The sequence below is a fragment of the Zeugodacus cucurbitae genome, chromosome 2 (assembly GCF_028554725.1).
Source record: "Zeugodacus cucurbitae isolate PBARC_wt_2022May chromosome 2, idZeuCucr1.2, whole genome shotgun sequence".
NCBI classification, from domain to species: domain Eukaryota; kingdom Metazoa; phylum Arthropoda; class Insecta; order Diptera; family Tephritidae; genus Zeugodacus; species Zeugodacus cucurbitae.
The window spans coordinates 31,194,485-31,216,471 of record NC_071667.1 but is presented as its reverse complement, the minus strand read 5'-3'; the positions used below and the strand labels follow the sequence as shown (position 1 = coordinate 31,216,471).

At 35.5% G+C, this 21,987-nt stretch overlaps 1 protein-coding gene across 3 annotated transcripts in view; it reads left to right on the top strand.

Moving 5' to 3' along the window:
- The window catches only part of LOC105215743 (uncharacterized), a 30,559-nt gene extending 8,972 nt beyond the window's left edge, over positions 1-21,587 (top strand). The window contains exons 1-11 of one of the 3 annotated variants that reach the window (XM_011189842.3): positions 6,660-6,719; positions 9,282-9,533; positions 16,911-17,039; positions 17,272-17,561; positions 17,722-17,914; positions 18,031-18,180; positions 18,388-18,531; positions 19,767-20,063; positions 20,164-20,426; positions 20,530-20,860; positions 21,306-21,587. In XM_011189842.3, the coding sequence (XP_011188144.2) occupies positions 9,440-9,533; positions 16,911-17,039; positions 17,272-17,561; positions 17,722-17,914; positions 18,031-18,180; positions 18,388-18,531; positions 19,767-20,063; positions 20,164-20,426; positions 20,530-20,860; positions 21,306-21,583 (2,169 nt within the window). In that variant the 5' untranslated portion in view covers positions 6,660-6,719; positions 9,282-9,439 and the 3' untranslated portion in view covers positions 21,584-21,587. Of the gene's footprint in view, positions 1-6,659; positions 6,720-9,281; positions 9,534-16,910; positions 17,040-17,271; positions 17,562-17,721; positions 17,915-18,030; positions 18,181-18,387; positions 18,532-19,766; positions 20,064-20,163; positions 20,427-20,529; positions 20,861-21,305 lie in introns of those variants that run through there. The other 2 variants (XM_054230765.1, XM_054230757.1) reach the window with 2 other exon arrangements.
- The last annotated feature ends 400 nt before the right edge of the window (positions 21,588-21,987 follow it).

Here is a 21,987-nt window from a genome sequence, read left to right as displayed (position 1 = left end):
AACGCTGAACTAAATAAATTTCTATATTAATTTTATAACTATATAACTGCTGGTCATAGGTTAGACCCAACGATTTTTTCCTTCAAGATCCTGTTCAATTTTTATATCAGGTATGCTGTAGTTGACCTTGTGAAAGCATAACTATACATTCGAAGACTTTAGAAACTTCGTTTTATTCACGTAGGCTTTCAATTGGTCATTGAATTATACACACTTCACCTGTTTTTAGAGCAGTTATTTTCATTAATAAAAAATTTAATATAAAAAAGTCAATTGGTTTTTAGCAATATTTAAAAAAAAAATAGGAATAGCTAATATTTACGCCTAAATATAAACTTCTAACACTCCCAAGGACTATTGAATCGAAATATTGCCAAACAAAAAAGTGCCGTTCCAAAAACTGTTGATAGATATTTAAAAGATCCAGAGGAATATGAAAAAAGCTTTGAAGGGCGAAAAAAAAGAACGATTAGATCATAAAAATGTTAGAATTGCTTCCAAATCTACTAAATGGATATCTGAGGTCAAGCAAACGCAAGCTTGTTAATCGTCCCGTGTACAATCAGAATTTCAAAATATCTTAAGCGTCTAAAAATTAAAAAAGTCTAATCAATATGACACTCCAATCAATTGACTCTCGACTCAATGATTGGCGTTCAGATTTTTTAACTGATAAAAAACGTTTTAATTTAGAGTGACCCGATGGTCTCCAATACTATTTTCATGATTTACCCAAAGAAGAAGTGTGTTCCGCCATCACATATGGATAATGGTACGGGATGCCATCACGTTTTATTAAAAAAGAACAGATTATATTTTTATTGAGCAGAAAATAAATGCTGAGCGCTTCAAAACAACATTGGAGTCAGTTATTCTGTTAGATATCTCTTCGGACCTATCTCATGGGTTTTTCTACAAGATAATGCTCCGATTAATAACGCTCGATTAGTTAAGATATTTATTTCGAGTCAAAACGTTAATAATATGACTTGGCTTGACTTGGAAAGTTTTTGAAGAAGGAAAGCAATTCGAAGATGCAGAAGAACCATTAATTGCAACGAGATTTCGCTAAATTATATAGATTCCCTCTATCACTCAAGGACGGAACGGATATACGTAGTTATTGCAAACAAAGGAAGCAGTACACTTTCCTGAATATATTGGCACTCACTAAAAATCAAAATTAAAAATAAGCTAAAATAAGCCGAGAAAAGATGACATTATTTTAAAGTGCTCTAAAAAAATTAAAAAAACACGATTTTCCTAATTTTTTTAAATCTTTTGAATATTATCCCTGAAATATCATTCAATAACCATGGCTTTTGCATATTAACATTTATTTAATTGAATCCAAAAAAAGGAAATATAGCGATTGTATTCCTTAAATCAAAATATCTGTATATACATATATTTTTTATGCTGCTAGAAATCTCCATTTAAGAATATTAATTATTTAAATGCAGTCATTTCAAACAGAAATACTAATACTAAAGCCTAAATAGTACACGTTTGGTCATAATTCAAGTATTTTGCCAACTTTGGTTACGGAGCATAAGGGGAACTGAAGGCGTTATTTGGTCACCCTCTAGAAACAGAAAGCTAATCAAGCACCAGTTCACCTTTTTGGGAAAATGAACTTATAAATGTAATAAAACATAAATTATGCGCCACAATTCTTAAAATTGTACCGAATATAAGTCAAGCAATAGCCTTTGCAATGTGTAATAATAATAATTTATATCAGCAAAAAACAACATTAGAAGCTGATGGGTATATATACATATCTCCAAATTACATGCATAGTGTCATAACTCAAAAAACACGATTTTTAAGTTTCCAAAGCAGAAATGTGCGCAGTGCCATTGTCCATATTGTATAAAAATTGCATTTTGTTGGGTAGAAAATAAACAGTTGTTTTAAGAATGTGGAAGACGTTTATGTCGGAGAAAAAGCTGTAGTAAACTTCTTTTCAGTTCCGCTTATGCTCAGTATTTTATTTAATATATCAATTGCCACTAGCTTATACAATAAACCTATGGGTATCTTGCTATATTTGCTAAATAAGGGACATTTGAAAACTTTAAACCGCTCTCATGAAAAATCGACATTTTTAAGTTATGACACTATTGAAGTAAATGAGCGATATGTACATGTAAACACTAACCAGAGTATTAAAAGTGCGGATTAAGTCAAAGTAATTACAGCGCAACAGAAAATATATAAACATGTACGCCTCTGACCCCCAAGAATAATTGTTTTTTTTTTTCGCTAATGTTATTTTTGTTTTGAAAAAATTTAATAGTTAATTACAACGAACTATAGGCGTTGGGTAATTTGCTGTTATAATCGGCCATGGCAGCAATATAGGTACATAGAATAACATAGAAAAAGAAAACTACTGTGCCGATTTAAAAAACTCTTTCACCATTGGATAGCTACATTCACCCCGAGAAACATAGGCCATATTGCTATTATTGCTAGAATCTCAACTTTCTGGAAATAGAAAATCGTCTTGTCAGAGAGTTGAGTAACGAGCGCTGGCAGCTGCTTGCTGAACAAAATTTCAAAACCTCCCGCTTGAAAGTCGAGTATGGAGCGGCTTGAAAAACAAAATACTAGAAATATACAAGATCGCACTAGGGCGTCGAACTTTGAGCGTTCCCAACGCCTTCAGCGGACAACGGACTACAAAGACTAGAGGTTGTAATCAAGTTTTAGCTCATTGCAAATAAAATATAATTTCATTTTCGAATATTTCTCATTTTTCTTTTTTAAAATGAACCCACGCAAGAAACGGGAAAGTACTTACATATGTATGGGAGAGTGTGTAAAAACTTATAAATTTTGAAATGTTTGTTTAAGAGATTAGGGGTAGTCAGAGACACCAAAAATGAGAATTTTCAGTAATTTTCTTTTACTATTAAATCATGTTATTTTATAAAAGTAATAATTGACATTATTATACAATGTTTCGACTTAAGGTATCGAAAATTTGAAAAAGATAATTATAATTTCCAAAGTTATAAGTGCTTGTGTAGACCCAGTTTCAAAAAAAGGTCCTTGCGTTGACAATCATAAGTCCTTGGAGATTCATCTAAAATCAATCGGATAAAAAAAATTTGTTTTATAAATAGATAATCCTGGGCCTGTCCGAAGCTTTTTTTTTTTTTAAATTAACAAAATGGCGGTCTCAGAAATTTTTTTTTAATTTTCGGGAAAAAATCAACAGTTAATTGGTCTTAAAAAATCGAAATTTTTGAAAAAAAAAAATCCTACGGATAAGGCCTGAGTTTATTATATATGAATTTCATTAAACTCTACCGAGCGGTTTTTGAGTTACAGTTGTCACCAGTTCAAAACCATAGTTTTGAGAAAAAAGCATTTAAAGTTTCACACTAGCGTGTTGGAGTATAACTCTAAAAGCAATTATCGGATAAATTTTCAGAGTATATTTTTAAGATATTACACATAACGAAAATGCAAAAAAAAATTGATTTTTTGAAAATCGTGACTACCCCTAACCCTTTAAACCCGTGCGAATCCGGAGCGGTCTGCTAGTTATAAATAAAGAAAAATTAAATAGTGAAGACAGTTTTCGGCACTTCAAAGAGTATTTCATTTTTAACGTTTCTCTTTACGACTACTTCTGATGATGAAAGCTGTGACTAGGCACTTTTTGACCAAAGCCAAAGTTAAGTAAGTGAAAAATGCTGCTTTCATTGGGACTACAGTTCACCAGTATAGAGCTACAGTTCACAAACTATTCTGCTGTAACTTTAAAACTTACCCATAAGCTTATTAAAAGAATTGGCAACAATTACTAACTTTACTTTTGCAAGTTTTAGCTTTTATTAGCTTTTGAAAAGCTTGTGAATGTACAAGTACATGTGTATATACATGAAATATACATAGTTGATGTGAAGCTTGCAGACTTAAAAAGCTCATAATTATTCCCAGTATACAGAAAACAACCATAGTTGTGAAAATGGGAGCTTTTTTGGGACAAAAGCTTGCGAATTTTTCGTTACAGATTAATACATGGACAAACACATATTTAGTAAATATTTTGTTATTGTTGTTATATAATGGTAAATAAATAAAGTTCCCACTATAGTACTAGAAATGCAGCATATAAGGAATCTAGTTTCCTATAACGCATGTAGATAAAAGAACGGTGTTGAAGAGTTCTTATATTCAACATAATTATTTTTTTATACACATAATTTAATATTTAAAAATATGGAAAATAAAGATTTTGAGAAATTCAATGTACATGTCGCTCATTTACATGAACAGTGTCACAACTTAAAAGGTCGATTTTTCAGGACAGTGGTTTAAAGTTTTCAATTGTCTCTTATTTTATGTATATAGAAAAACGCCATTAGTTTATTGAATAAACTAGTGGACATGTAATATATTTAATAAAATGCTGAGCATAAGTGGACTAAAAAGAGTGTACTGAAGCTTTTTCTTGGACATAAACGTGATCCCTTGTGAATTATGTTGTTATTTGTGAAAAATATATATCAATTTCGCTGTCATAAGTTAAATGTGTCGTTTTTGTTGAAAAAGGCAATATGAAAAATTTAATTCCCTTTTCATAAATATCTTTCTAACACAAAATATGTCGCTTTTTTAAGAAAACCAACTTCACCCTATGACAATATGTGTTGTAACACAAAATATGTCCTTCTTTTCTGGAAAAAGAACTTGCCTAATTCTAGTATTGTGGTTAAAAAATAATGCAACATAACAAGTTGAATAATGTCACATTCTTATTTCACGCATACAAAAAAAAAAATAAAAATAACATTTTTTTATTCCAAACGTTTTTCTGTCTTACATATGTATTTAAAGAAAAAATACCGAAATTTAAAAAAAAAAATATTAAAGTTCTTCCATTGTGACATCATTTCCGGTGACCCCTCGGAAAAAAGGAGCGACGGCGTTGTCAGCATAACTTCTGACAGGATCATCCAAAATTAAAAAAAAAAATAAGTGTTTTAGGTAAGACGATAAACTCGTGCTTGAACGAAGGAAAGTAAAAATTGGAATTTTAGCAGAAAAATAAAAAATTCAGTCAAATTTGACTGAAATTTTTTTTTTTTTAATAGTTGCAATTGAAAAAGAAAATCCTTCTTTCAAGAACGAGTAAATTGTATCTCGGACACCTGTGCAAAATTTCATTAAGATCGGTTGAGTAGTTTTCGAGAACATTTGACAACCGACTTTGAAAACACGGTTCCGAGAAAAACGCGTTTAAAGTCTTGAGTAACAATAATACCTGACTTGGAGCGCACACTTTCCAAAGGCTGAATCTTCGAAACTATTATTCGGATCGAAAATTTGATATTATTGAGATGGTGTAGAAATTAATAAGCAACAAATAAAAAAAATTTGAACCCATGAAAACCCCTTAATCCTCTTTACGTGGTCGCAAAATCAATAAGATCACCTATGACATTGAAAATTTAAATATACATTTTTTATACATGTACTACATAATCATAGGACATAGATCATACAAATTGTAAATATTTTACTTTGAACAGACCATTACTTACTTACATAACAAAAATCTTACTATTTTAGGACTATAATGCCTTGACCCAAAGCATCGATAAACCCAAGATAAATTGCCGAGAGTTCAAATCGGAAAATTGGCTGTCGAATTTACTCAATTCTTTGATAAGATATTAACACATGATCATACCTGCATAATGTCCTAAAAAACCACAAACCCAAATGCACGCAAAATATATCCTGAGTCCTGTATATGTTCGACAACCTAATTAATTATAAAGAACAGAAATCATTATATGCAAAGTTTGTCGCTAAAAGTCTAAAAACGATTTGTTGCTCTTTGGTTGGCAGGAACATGCCAAAATCAAAGATTAGAAAAAAAAATAATAATAATTTGGTTAAATTATAGTATTATGACATTTTAAAATATTTTTAGTTCTCAAGAGCACATCCAAAGCTATGCATATCTGCACTTATACAAACTTACACACACATGCATATCGGCAAGGGTCCACACCTACTCAAATAACTGTTGAGGATATCTCCAGGACGTCCTAGATGTCACTGTAATGTGTGCTGCTGTAATGTATGTACTATATACAAGATTATAATTTACATGTGCGGTAGTTTCACCTAACACACTGGACACTTTTTGCTGAGTTCATAAACATACATACACACGAGTGGACATATGTGTTGTGTTTTTTCAACAAATAAGTAAGCGTAATTATGTATACACTAATATATGTGAAGTTATGCAGGAACCATTGTTAGTTTACATATGAATGCTTCGGCACACATACACTCGCAGGTGTATACCAATGGATATGTGCTCCTAGGAGTACATACATATGTATGTGTTTAATATAGGTATAAGAGTCTCCACTTGTTTTTAGTGGTTGAATCAGAGAACATCATAATATCAAAAGAGAATTTGTAAATCATTCTACATGTACTCTATGTGCTTCTCCAATTCGTGGGGGTTATTTTACGCTCTTCTAAAATATTGCGCTCTCCTAAAATTAGCCAGGACTCTAATAATTTTCAAGAGAAAATTTTCCACGTAGGAAATTTCTCTAGAAATCGAAGTATTTTCGGCATGAAATTGAAATCGTTGGCACACGATGCATCAGTCGAAAATCGGGGCATTTAGAAAGCGGTTGTGTGTTGCGCGCGTGTTCTGTAAGAAATGTTAGGTCAGTGATAGAAAAATGTTTTCAAATGCTTATTTTATATTGCACCTCAGCGAGAGCACTACATATGTACGTACTCGGCTGAGAAGCTTAAATGAGCATGTGTGTGCGTGTGTTAGTGTGTTATTTGCCATTGTACCTAATCGTGACCGCACACGCACTCATAAAACGCAGTGTTTAAATTTGTTTCGAACCACTCGTGTATGCTAATGGATGAATGCCTGCACTTTGGAATACCGCAGCACATCCCACCGTCACAATGCATTTCTCAGCCGAACAACACGTCCACTTTCGTCGTATTTATAACTTTTTATTTATGCGCTATGCGTAAATTGTTTGTCGCCAGGAAGCACCCTGACAATCGCCGTGTTTAAGAAGTTGCCGCCAAGGCGTCATCTAATGTGAAGTTATTGCCTACTTAATTATGTACAAAGTACATCCACAATAGTGAATTCCTCTACATAAATGCTAACGATGCCACCAATGGTCGACAGCACTCGATTACTAACTATATTTACATAATACATATTTACTGTGAATTCGGTGTTTTCTAAAAATCACGCCTATTTAATTAACTGCCGATTCGACGCGTGTGTGATTAAATATAAACTTATATTTCAACAGTTAACAAAAAGTTTTAATATATTTACGATTAAGTTTAGAATTTTAGTTTAACAACCCCTACATACATATGTACCTATGAATATATTTGCGCTTGAATCCTCTTCCATGGGAATCTTAAATCTAGCCTATCATTTTCGGACATATATAGTTAAGAATATCATTAGAACATTAATTACTACACAAAAGGCACAAGCTTATCTCCCATGAAAAAAATAATATTCATCTCTGCCTAGCTCTATTCAGGCTATTTGCTTTCGTCCTTTGTCTGCATAGCTCAAAGAGGAAAACACTTTCCCCTTAAGGGTCTCCAGTGTGTGTATAAAAATATACTTCTTATAAATAATTTTATTTATAATAATAATTGGCGATTACAACCAGAGAAGTTGTAGAGTTATCAAAAGTAAAGAGAGTTAATGGTTTCTCATTGCCAAAATTGTGTAATATGTTGTTGTTTGATTTTTCAAATGGCAAGTAGTTTATTTTTGCTTCCCAAGGGCTGATATCCTAATATTATTCGATTTAAGTACAAACTAATCATTGATATGGAGTTAGCGACTATACCAATCGAGTAGTCTCAAAATCGTATACTTTGTAAGGAAAGCATGTTAAAATTGGCTCTAATGCTCTTGAATTTTGTAGGAACTCGATGTAAAATGAAAAGTAATACTCGCATGTCTAAAGCTTGTGATCCTCAAAAGGTATTGAGTCAAAGAATGAATGCACAACATTTTTATCGTGTTTAGGGTGCTATTATAAAAACAACTGTTTGTAAAGAGTTAGCTATCAAATAACGGTATTTCAAAATAAAAGAATAATAATAGCGTTCACTTCATATCACATTTATAATTAGGTAGTCTACATCGATTATATATAGTAATTAATTTTGCTTCCCAAGGGCTGATATCCTAATAACTATTATTCGATTTAAGTACAAACTAATCATTGATATGGAGTTAGCGACTATACCAATCGAGTAGTCTCAAAATCGTATACTTTGTAAGGAAAGCATGTTAAAATTGGCTCTAATGCTCTTGAATTTTGTAGGAACTCGATGTAAAATGAAAAGTAATACTCGCATGTCTAAAGCTTGTGATCCTCAAAAGGTATTGAGTCAAAGAATGAATGCACAACATTTTTATCGTGTTTAGGGTGCTATTATAAAAACAATTGTTTGTAAAGAGTTAGCTATCAAATAACGGTATTTCAAAATAAAAGAATAATAATAGCGTTCACTACATATCACATTTATAATTAGGTAGTCTACATCGATTATATATAGTAATTAATTTTGCTTCCCAAGGGCTGATATCCTAATATTATTCGATTTAAGTACAAACTAATCATTGATATGGAGTTAGCGACTATACCAATCGAGTAGTCTCAAAATCGTATACTTTGTAAGGAAAGCATGTTAAAATTGGCTCTAATGCTCTTGAATTTTGTAGGAACTCGATGTAAAATGAAAAGTAATACTCGCATGTCTAAAGCTTGTGATCCTCAAAAGGTATTGAGTCAAAGAATGAATGCACAACATTTTTATCGTGTTTAGGGTGCTATTATAAAAACAATTGTTTGTAAAGAGTTAGCTATCAAATAACGGTATTTCAAAATAAAAGAATAATAATAGCGTTCACTTCATATCACATTTATAATTAGGTAGTCTACATCGATTATATATAGTAAACGAAGACTTACTATGTAGTAATGATAGAAATGGAGTTTAAGACACTTTTAGGCCGCAACACTTTTACAGTTTGAGAGGAAAATGTAAGGATTCGTGAAGTTATTACCGAAAAATGCTACTACAAAAGTTATCTATCCTTCATTATTGAAAATATGTCATAAATTCTATATGAATACTAGAATAATGTATATATTGAGCGCAATTATATATAATTTTTTGTAGTATTATATAATAAATTTAAACATAAATACATATAGATACAAATCTGTGTTAAATCATTGTGTTCCGCTGTGTATATTTAAGTGTGAATATGTCTTTCGTTCATATAAGACTCAAAAATTATGCAAAGTTCGATGGTAAATTAACACACGCAATTTTCAAGTGATAGTATGGCTCGTACTCACTCGCGAGTATAATGAATTATTCAAAAGCGAGAATTTTGGTGCTTATATCGCTCTGTGTAATCAACGCGACACAGGCAGATATTATATTACGAGTGGATCCTTTAGGTAAGTAGACTTCTGATTTGATGTATATACACATAGAGAGCATTTTTCCAATATCGTTTAAATAGATAAATTACATAAGTATAAACTTAATAATTTATGAAAGTTAGAAAAGTTTCGAATAACTCCGATAAGAAGAAATGAGATATCAAACTATTGAAATGTGGTAGAGGTTTTTTTTTATCAGTACCTCAAAAAATTTTATTTTTTTTTTTAATAAGCGTGTATATGCGTATGGTAGAAAATATGATTACCTTTAATAATCATTTCCTTAAAACGCTTTTTTTCTAATCGAAAAGCCTTGGCAGAACAAACTGTTTAGAGGCACTCGTTAAGATATATAGAAATCATAGATTAAATTTTTCACAAACTCTGAATTAGCAAACAATTTGGGTGCTCATACATTTTTTGTAAAAATTTATCATTTTATTCTTAGTCCAAAAAGGATATATTATAAATACTTACTTAGCGGTTAGGCGAGTCCAAGTGTCAAAAAAAAAAAAATGTCAGCCAGGAATACCGATGCCCCAGCCTCCATATTCACCAAGCATGACTTCGTGGGACTTTTTTTATTGTGAAATATAAAGGGAGCCTTAAAGGATCGTTATTTTATAAGCATTTGCGAGAAATCGCTAAAAGAACCAAAGGCTATACCAAAAATAGAGTTTGAGATCGACGATTGGAAAAAGCGCTGACATAATTGCTTAATATCGAATGGGGACTATTTTAAATGCAATGTAGACGAATGAATAAATACCTTTTTCACATTTTTTTTTCGAAAATTACTGTTTTTTTAACATACCTCGTATTACAGTTTTTTTATCGAAGTTCATTTTTATACTATATTATGCGATAACTTGTGTAAAAAATGAGATATCTTAATGAAACTAGGTACACATATTCCTTGGCACCCCCATGAGATTGGTATTGAAAATGGGCGAAATCGGATCATTGCCACGCCCACAAAATGGTGAAAACCGAAATCATATAAAGTGCCATAACTAACACATAAATAAAGCTATAAAATCAAAATTAGGCACAAAGGATCTCACTAGGAAGGGGCATATTTGGATGTAAGTTCGGCAAAGTGGGGGTGGCTTCACCTCCTATTAAGCTTTTTGTACATATCTCGTAAGCTACTAAAGCTATATCAATCAAACTTTCTAAAGTCGTTTTTTTAGATACTACCTTATGCAGTCCAAAAATGGAGGAAATCGGATAATAACCACGCCTACCTCCCATACAAAGGTTATGTTGGAAACGACTAAAAATGCTTTAATTCAGTAAGGGAAAACACTGAAAATCGTAATTTTCATTATAAAGAAGGTACAGAGGGCTGTACTCAAATTGGTATAAAAAATTTTAAATGGGCGTGGCTCCGCCCACTTAGGGGTCAAACACCATATCTCCGAAACTGCTCATTTTAATGAAACTCGGTGTATAATATTTTTCTGGCATTCCAATGATATGTTGTGAAAATGGGTCAAATCGGTTCACAATCACGCCTACTTCCTTTATAACAGAACTTTAATATATAAAGTAAGCACTAGTGAAGAGATCGAGATGTCATTATCAGAAAAGCTATGAAGGTACAGATGATAGAGGATGAAAAGAAAATTTTTGTATAATGGGCGTGGCGTAATAGGTTTTTTTGCTTATACAGTATACTTTCGAAAAGTAAATTGTCAGAAAGTAAATAATCGCGGAAAAGTTAATCACCTTTAAGATTACACATGCACCTCGAAAAAGTACATTTTTTAATTTACTTTTCAGAGAGTGTGATAAAAATTCGAAACGGAGCAGCGTTTTTTACGATGTTGCAAAAACACTTATATATATATATATATTTGGCGTAGGAACCGCTTTAAGCGATTATAGCCGAATCCACCAGAGCGCGCCACTCATTCCTCCTTTTTGCTTTTTGGCGCCAACTGGAAACACCAAGTGAAGCCACGTCACGTTGCACTTGGTCTTTCCACCGGAGTGGAGGTCGTCCTCTTCCGCGGCTTCCTTCAGCGGGTACTGCATCGAATACTTTCAGAGCTGGAGTGTTTTCTTCCATCCGTACAACATGACCTAGCCAGCGTAGCCGCTGTCTTTTTATTCGCTGAACTATGTCAATGTCGTCGTATAAATCGTACAGCTCATCGTTCCATCGTCTGCGGTATTCGCCGTTGCCAATGTTTAGAGGACCATAAATCTTGCGCAAAACCTTTCTCTCGAAAACCCCAAGAGTCGTCTCATCGGATGTTGTCATCGTCCACGCTTCAGCGCCATACATCAGGACGGGAATAATGAGCGACTTATAGAGTTTGATTTTGGTTCGTCGAGAGAGGACTTTACTTTTCAATTGCCTACTCAGTCCAAAGTAGCACCTGTTGGCAAGAGTGATTCTGCGTTGGATTTCAAGGCTGACATTGTTGGTGTTGTTAATGCTGGTTCCCAGATAAACGAAATTATCTACAACTTCAAAGTTATGACTGTCAACAGTGACGTGGGAGCCAAGACGCGAGTGCGCTGACTGTTTGTTTGATGACAGGAGATATTTCGTCTTGTCCTCATTCACCACCAGACCCATACGCTTCGCTTCTTTATCCAGTCTGGAAAACGCAGAACAAACGGCGCGGTTAGTGCTTCCGATGATATCAATATCATCGGCATACGCCAGGAGCTGTACACTCTTGTAGAAGATTGTACCCTCTCTATTTAGTTCTGCAGCTCGTATTATTTTTTCCAGCAAAAGATTGAAGAAGTCGCACGATAGTGAGTCACCCTGTCTGAAGCCTCGTTTGGTATCGAACGGCTCGGAGAGGTCCTTCCCGATCCTGACGGAGCTTTTGGTGTTGCTCAACGTCAGCTTACATAGCCGTATTAGTTTTGCAGGGATACCAAATTCAGACATCGCGGCATAAAGGCAGCTCCTTTTCGTGCTGTCGAAAGCAGCTTTAAAATCGACAAAAAGGTGGTGTGTGTCGATCCTATTTTCACGGGTCTTCTCCAAGATTTGGCGCATGGTGAATATCTGGTCCATGGTGGATTTTCCAGGTCTAAAGCCACACTGATAAGGTCCAATCAGTTTGTTGACGGTGGGCTTGAGTCTTTCACACAGTACGCCCGATAGAACCTTATAGGCGATATTTAGGAGACTTATCCCACGGTAATTGGCACAGTTTGTGGGATCTCCCTTTTTATGGATTGGGCAGAGCACACTGAGATTCCAATCGTCAGGCATGCTTTCTTCCATATTTTGCAAAGAAGCTGATGCATGCACCTTATCAGTTCTTCGTATTTGAATAGCTCAGTCGGTAATCTATCGGCCCCTGCCGCTTTGCTGTTCTTCAGGCGGGTAATTGCTATTCGAATTTCTTCATGGTCGGGTAATGGAATATCTATTCCATCGTCATCGATAGGGGAATCGGGTTCGCCATCTCCTGGTGTTGTACTTTCACTGCCATTGAGCAGGTCGGAGAAGTGTTCCCTCCATAATCCCAGTGTGCTCTGGACATCCGTTACCAGATTACCTTCTCGGTCCCTACATGATAATGCTCCGGTCTTGAAACCTTCTGTTAATCGCCTCATCTTTTCATAAAATTTTCGAGCATTACCCATGTCGGCCAGCTTTTCAAGCTTTTCATACTCACGCATTTCGGCCTCTTTCTTTTTACGTCTGCAAATGCGTCTCGCTTCCCTCTTCAGTTCTCGATATCTATCCCACCCCGAACGTGTTGTGGTCGATCGCAACGTTGCGAGGTAGGCAGTCTGTTTTCTCTCCACTGCGGAACAACAATTCTCATCGTACCAACTGGTTTTTTGGCGTTGCCGGAGACCAATTGTTTCGGCTGCAGCGGTATGCAATGAGTTTGAGATGCCGTTCCACAGCTCCCTTATATCGAGATGCTGATGAGTGCTCTCAGAGAGCAGGAGTGCAAGTCGAGTAGAAAATCGTTCGGCTGTCGGTTGTGATTGCAGCTTTTCGACGTCGAACCTTCCTTGTGTTTGTTGACGGGCGTTCTTTGCTGCACAGAGGCGAGTGCGTATCTTTGCTGCTACTAGATAATGGTCCGAGTCAATGTTTGGTCCTCGGAGCGTACGCACGTCTAAAACACTGGAGACATGTCTTCCGTCTATCACAACGTGATCGATTTGATTGCGCGTGTTTCGATCAGGGGACAGCCACGTTGCTTGATGAATTTTTTTATGCTGGAATCTGGTACTCCAGACAAACATATTTCGGGCCCCAGCGAAGTCGATCAGCATCAGGCCGTTTGGCGATGTTTCGTCATGGAGGCTGAATTTTCCGACTGTTGTGCCAAAGACACCTTCTTTACCCACCCTGGCGTTAAAATCGCCAAGCACGATTTTGACATCGTGGCGGGGGCAGCGCTCATAGGTGCGTTCTAGGCGCTCATAGAAAGCATCTTTGGTCACATCGTCCTTCTCTTCCGTTGGGGCGTGGGCGCAAATCAGCGATATGTTGAAGAACCTCGCTTTGATGCGGATTGTGGCAAGACGTTCATCCACCGGGGTGAATGTCAGGACTCGGCGACGTAGTCTCTCTCCCACCACAAATCCAACACCGAATTTGCGCTCCTTTATATGGCCGCTGTAGTAGATGTCACAAGGACCCACCTTCTTCCGTCCTTGTCCCGTCCATCGCACTTCTTGGACGGCGGTGATGTCAGCCTTTAGTTGTATGAGGACATCAACCAGCTGGGCAGAGGCACCTTCCCAATTAAGAGGCGGACATTCCAGGTGCATGCCCTCAAATCATGATCCTTAGTACGTTTGCAGGGGTCGTCATCAAAAGGGGGGTTTCTCATCCGAGGCTCGGTGTTTGTTTTCATTGGGGAGATTTTTTTATGTGGTGGGTCCCAAGCCCTACGCACAACCCAACAAGCGGGCTTCGCCTTCTCACTTTAGCTCGCCTCCAAACGGATGTCTGTAAGCAACCCAGGGGATACTTGGTCTAAAACCGGAAGTCGTGAGCTGCTTGAGTCATATGCAAAAGAATCGTTCCTGGCCGCTCCCAAGTGAATGGCAATCACAAACTTTCCTCACTTGCGTGAACTTCTACATATGACCCCATCCCCCACTTACTCTCTTATTTATCGCGTCTTTTTAGTAAATAAACTCTCCTACTTTATCCACTGGTTTAAAAATGAAAAGGATGCAAATCAGGTGTCAGACTTTTTGAATTGTCGCACAAATATGGTCAGAAAATATAATGCAAAAGAAAAAAAACAAAAGAATATTCAAGATTTTTTCTCTTCATAGTAAATACATATGTATGTACATATGTAAATGTAATTATGTTTTTCATGTAAATCCATATGTTTTATTGAAGCAAATAAAGAAATGAATTTTTTAAGTTTAAAAATGCATTTAATATTATAAAAACAGATAATTTATGTATATATTTGGAAAAGTAAATTATTCGAAAAAGTAAATTACCCAAAATACCAATCGATTTACTTTTCGAGAGTATACTGTACATACATCACAAACTACATTTACTTCTCCTTAGTATGTCCTCACACAGTACCAAAATGGAAATCCTAGAACTACTAAAAGTATTCAACAATAAAATAAGCCAGAAGCAATAAATATTATAGTAAGGTTGTTAAAAAAGGCACTTATATTAGTAAACAAAATGGGTAATAGGCATAGCACCGCACTCTTCTGGGTCAAAAACCATACCTCAGGAACGACTCGAATTGAAACGAAATCAGATATAAGAATTTTAAAATTTCCAGTGGGCTTTATACGGTATATAATGATCAGTATATAAGATATCTCAGCAAAATAAGTGAAAGTATAATCTTGGATATCGGTCCACGATTGACATCAGCACTATTTTTTCGCTATTCTTAATTTATTAATCAAATTTCATGAAAACGTTTTTCGATTATGATTATGTCATATGGTAATTAAAATTATGTCTATTGTTATTTATCTTAACACTGCACCAATATGATTAATGTTATAAAGAAGTTCGGGTGTAACCGAACATTTTATACTCTCGCAATTTATTTATTTAATTGTATTATTATAATATAATATAACAAACAATTTGACCCACATATTCGTCATATATATGGTATAAAGTCTATTGAAAGTTGGAAACCCTAATATTAGGTATTTGGGAGCTAGGTGAAGTTATGTCCCGATTTCACACATTGTTGGTACTTAGACGATGGTTCTATGGGTTGCAGAGTTTGGGTGATCTGCGGTGATTTTGTTGTTGTTTGTGATGATCCGGTGTTGGCGCCTCCATCCGTGGTTGTTTTTCCCTTCTTCTTGTCTTGCGTTCTTATTCTTATTTTATTATTACATTTATTTACTTTTTAAATTAATTTTCACTTTTTTGCACAATACTTTTTCTCTATATGTAAAAATATTCTATAATTTTCCGTACGCAAATTACGCATCTTCCTCTCAGTCGGAAAAATGTGAAATGACGCGACAAATTTTTGGAAAAAAATTGTGTGACAAAAGAGACTAGGGAGAGAGCGCGAAATGAAAAAAACAAGAGTACTGTTTTTAGGGGTGGGTTTTGCCAATTCATTTTTCGAGTAATGCCTCGTTGCATTACAAATCATTAGCGAAAAGACTAATTACTAGTAATGCATGAAATCGCTAGTAGATTTAGCGCTCTAGTAATCGCTTGACACCAGCCGAACTACTGGGTAGCTCTAACCACTATTTAGAAATATTTTGATATATGTAAGTATCTCGTGCTAGTTAATATGACATATATATCTTTTATTATACAGACTCAAAAAGCCTAGATGATATAAATCTGTGACAAAGCTCTATAAGTGACGTCGTTTTCTATCGAATTAATCTATTATTAAGATAAAAGATGTATATTGCTATACATTTGCTTGAAATTGTTGATGTTAAGTACCTTTTTATGTATGTATGTGTGTATCAAGGAAACTGTGAAGCTCTCGTACAACTTTGATTTTCTCAGAATAGGTCTATCCAAAGGTGAATGCTATGGAAACCGTAAATAGTGTTCTTAGGTACGATACACATTTTATTATTTTATTAACGCAAGTTGTGGGACGTTCACTAAAAACGCATGGCGACGTGCCACGACATATCGAGTGTAACACTTCTGTGGAAAAATTATACACACTGAAATTAGTTTAAAGAATTTAATTATTCTGTAAACGCACCCAATTGCGCCAGAAGTGTATACGTACACATATTCAATATTTTAAAAATTATAGTTACTTATTATAACACGAAATAAAAATAAAAATTAAGTTTAATTATTTTATTTCCTTTTCAAATTTTATACTGCATATCGCTAATAAACGACTTACGATGGTACTATTCTTCACTCAATGCACTTATCTTGTGATCATCGCGTAGCTCTCTTATCTGCAACCCTCCGGACATATCAAAAAGCTGCGTGCGATAGCGATCAGGTCATCATAGCTTGTCCTCGTGGCACTAGCATCTCAATCGAGTTTGCACAGTACAACAATTTCGAAAATAAAGGTAAGTGTCTTATTGGCTTCAATAATAATAGAGTGTGCAATAAGAAATTGTTAATGTTATTTAGTTAGTGGATCAACTCGAGTAAATTATATAGTTGAATCACAAATACATACATATGTATGTATGTTCGTGACAAGATTATTGTATTTTTTCAGGTTTTTTTTCACCGGGCATTTAGCTGAAACATGACATTCTCATAAACATGTAATTTTATTTGTCTTTTTTTTCAAAGATGGATTCAGCATCGATGACTTATGTCCACTTGACACTTCTGCAAAAAAGGTGCAATCGAAGGCCAAACACCTTCTGCGCGGTTCCACGTTCGGAACACCGGGATCGAAAATTCCAACCATACAAAACCTTTATGGCCAGTCTACGGAAATTCCGAGCACAAGCCTGCCCCCAGATACAGTCATAACAGAAGAAACAGCAGATGCCAGTGCTCGCACGGAAAACGCTTCGAGTGTTAATATAAAAGACGTTGATTCCAGCGAAAATTGCATGTGGCCAAATGCACTGCAGGTAACTATTTGAAAAAATATCATAATACCAGATTAAAACAAGTGAAAAAAGTGAGAGTTGTAAGAATGGTTGCGAAAGAAAGAAAGTATTTACATATATAATGTAGTAGATAATAAAAAATGACGCTGATACTCACCGTAGTTCACATTTCATCTTTCAGTATTCGCTGCTGCAGACAGTCGTTGAGGCATGCCAAAAAAAGAAGCATTGCAAATTTAACGGTGCCCCACATTATTATAGACTAAGCACAGGCGGCGATGCAAATAATTATAATAACACGATTAGTACCGTAAATGTGGATCCATGTCATAAACGGCGCAAAATTGTTGAGGTTGCTTATAAATGTCGTCCATGTAAGTTTTTCAACAAATGTGCCAAAAATAGTTTTTGTTGCATATTGATTGAGTTACATATATATAAAAAATTGAATTATAATAAAATTTTGTTTATTTTTCCGCAAATTATTCAGATGAATTTCGCAGTAAAGTGGCCTGTCACAATGATGTGGCTCAATTGGAATGCAATCCTTATTCACGCATCGCGGTCTACAGTGCGAGCTTCGGACGCACCGAGTACGAGAGCATTCAGTGTCCACAACCGCAAGGAGTGCGTGAAGAAAGTGAGTTAAAAAAAAAACAATTTACGACTTTATATAGTTAAAGAAATATATATAATATGCTATAATCATACATAAAATCATAATTTGACTTTTTGTGGGGTTTCACAAAGTATTAAATAGCGGGGAGTTTTCAGATTGCTAATTTTTCTGAAGTAAAATCACTGCTTATTACTAACAATGTTTGCGACTGTGTTTTCATTATTCCAGCTTGTCAAGCATCATATGCCACCGAAACAGTTATGCAGATATGTCATGGGCGCCGCCGTTGCAATTTAGCTGCAGATGCGAACACATTCGGGTCACCGTGCCAACCGAATTCAAGAATGTATTTGAAAGTTGTTTATACTTGTGGTAGGTATTGGTCACGGTAGTCCAAAGCTCAAAGGTGCTAACATAGATTCGTTATATGGGGTCTAGGGCATAATATCTCAATATAGGCAACAAATCACATATAAGTGCGATATTTTAATACAATAAGCTTTCTTATTCTAAAGTCAAATGAGTATATTGGTTTCAAAACACTCTCACATTTTTGGCTTTACTAAAATAGCAACATGAGAATATTTCGTCCCCTCAATATAACAATAGCGTATGTGCTCATATGCCATTATTTTTTTATTGCATATTTAGAATCTCCATCATTGATTCTATGTCTGGTCAAAATTTCGTCAAATTCTACTTCCACAAAGTGGGTCAAAATGTCATTGGAAAAAATGGTGTATAATTTCATGTTCATGTTTTTTGTTCATGTTTTCTGATTTGACAAAAACTTTAAACTCGATTTTCTCAGAACCCCAAAAAAATTATACGCTATTGTTACTACTACTACTTTGGACTGAGTAGGCAATCTACTTTGGACTGAGTAGGCAATTGAACAGTAAAGTCCTCTCTCGACGAACCAAAATCAAGCTCTACAAGTCGCTTATCATTCCCGTCCTGCTTTACGGTGCAGAAGCTTGGACGATGTCAACATCAGATGAGACGACACTAGGAGTTTTCGAGAGGAAGATTTTGCGCAAGATTTATGGTCCTCAGAACATTGGCAACGGCGAATACCGCAGACGATGGAACGATGAGCTGCACGAGTTATACGACGACATTGACATAGTTCAGCGAATAAAAAGACAGCGGCTACGCTGGCTAGGTCATGTTGTCCGAATGGACGAAAACACTCCAGTCCTGAAAGTGTTCGATGCAGTACCCGCCGGAGGAAGCCGAGGAAGGGGAAGGCCTCCACTCCGTTGGAGGGACCACTTGGGATCTCCAACTGGCGCCGAACTGCGAAGGAGAGAGAGAGGTGGCGCACTATCGTCGATTCGGCTATAACCGGCTAAACGGTTGCAACGCCAATCACATACATTGTTATATTGAGGGGACGATTTCATATTTATTGAAATTGGGGAGCTTCGGAAAAAACTATATTAAATTTATACTGATTTATATATAGACAGCCACTTTCGAAAGCAACTTGCTACCATGTTGACATAAAATTTAAATAATCAAATTTAAATAAAGATGTATTTAGTATTTGCAATGCTAAAAATATAATATATGTATATTCAAATACGTTTGTTTACTCCACACAGTGCCAAAGCAAGTCTTAAAGGACCGATATGAATCGGAAGTTGAAGGAGATGAGACTGAAGAATTCGATGGAGATAACGAAGTATACGATGATGAGTTGAGTTATAAAGAATCGGAAGCAATTCCGAAGGTGTATAGCAATAGCACTGTAACTGCTGCCAGGTCAAATACTACAAATGTTTCAACACCTGCGGTCTCTTCGAACCCTAATAGTGCCAATACATCATTTCATCTTGAAACTCCAGACAGCGCCAATATCAATCCAGTCATGACACACAGTGCCGATTTAAGTTTGGAAGGTAAATTGCTACTATTTATGTCACACACTTTCAATATAGAAGCACCTAAATGTCTACTATGTTTATCACAAACGACTTGTCTTTATTTCTCTTTACATAGATAATCAAGAGCGATTATATTTATACCTTCTAATCGCCGGTTTAATCGGTGTCATTGTGTGCATAATTATTGTCTCTGTTCATGTTTGGATGCAAAAACATCAAGCTCTCAGTTCGGAAACTCAGATGACATCCGTAGACGGTTCAGGTAACCCATGTGCAGATACTACCATACCCAATGGCTTCAATGACACTATATCAGAGATTGACGCCGAGATCGATATGCCAACGACAATTTCTGTACCGAGCGTGTCGAAAAATGAGGTAAGTAAAGTAAACTTTTTGGTTGTGATTAGTAAATAGTTTAATTAATTTATGCTTTTGGTCCCTAAAAAAATTGCTGGAATAATTCCTTTTATTGCTTCAGAATTATATTTCCTATGGACCAAATAGTGGCTTATACAATGGCCTTGGCTCATCCAACAGATCGCAGAATTCATCGACGCTTGTATTGCAGGGGGGCGCAAACATGCTTCCTACCGGCGTCGTCGGTACACCTGCTGCCTCCACAATAATAACGAATTCTAACCTATGTGGAGCAAGACAATCTCCCGATATCATCGGCATTTCTTCAAAGGTCCACTTACCGGTGGCAACAAGCAATGCCATTGGTTATCAAACAGGTGTTGGGGGCATATTGGCACCAACAATTGTCATTGGTAGCAATGGAAGTAGTAGCAGTAATTCACTTAGTTGTGGTAAGTTTTATTAATTAAATCTAATCTTAAACTAGCTCAATGTTGTTGATCTCATTTGGTAATATAAACATCCTTAGTAGATTTATAGCAAGACTTGGGATATGATAATGAAGGAGAACTGAACAGAGCAAAAAAACGGACGTTATATGTTGAATTGGCTGAGTGGAAGTCGTAAAAAAAAGTTTCTGAGTTTCTAGGAAACAGAAAAATAGATACCTGCGCAATACTTTCAAAAGAATTACTCGAAAATCCATCAACATTAGGCTATTGAAATATCCTCAAAATAATAAACACATATAATTATTTTGTTTAGTATACCAAATATATATGTAATTTACTCTACTTTGATCTTACATAATAAGTAGCGCATCTCAAGAAAAATTCTAGTTAACTATTTTACGAAACATTTAATAATTTTTGCTTTATTTACTTATATAATCCTTAGGTCCCATGGCTCCAATTGGACAGTATACAAATGCACCAACGATACGTGCGAGTTACATCATAAACGCTGAGGGAATGTTGAAACGACCTCCGAATCTCCAAACTCCGCCAATGTCAAATTCCACAGCCAATAGCCAGTATTCGGCAACGTCCACACTACGTCGAATGAAGAGCACCACTGTTCCTTCCACATTGCAACAACAGCTGTCCTACGATGGCACAGCACCACGTACATTGTCTACTGGGGTTCCAGTAAACTCTCAATTTTATTATGGATGACAAAATTCGGAGGAATGTGCTGGAATTAAATCTATGTCGGTTGATACCGCTCAACAACAGGTCGAAGCATTCGCCACACTTACTGCCCACCTCTCATACAGTGCATCGAATGAGCAGAAACCCCCACAAAATGTGAGTCACAATGTAAATGACAATCCTAACTCAAACTACGAGGACACAACAGTGGTGAAGAGTCAGCAACACACTGGGTCGCCATTGAATCGCAAATCCCAAGCAGTTTCCAATAATGCGGAATCTGAGAGATCTGACTGCTTTTGAATGTAATTCAACTGACAGAAGACACTAAAGTGTAGATTGTGAATTTAGTAATAATTTGTATATAGTACATTGTATATATTTGTATCCCATACACACATAAATATAGTATAAATCTAAATGAATAA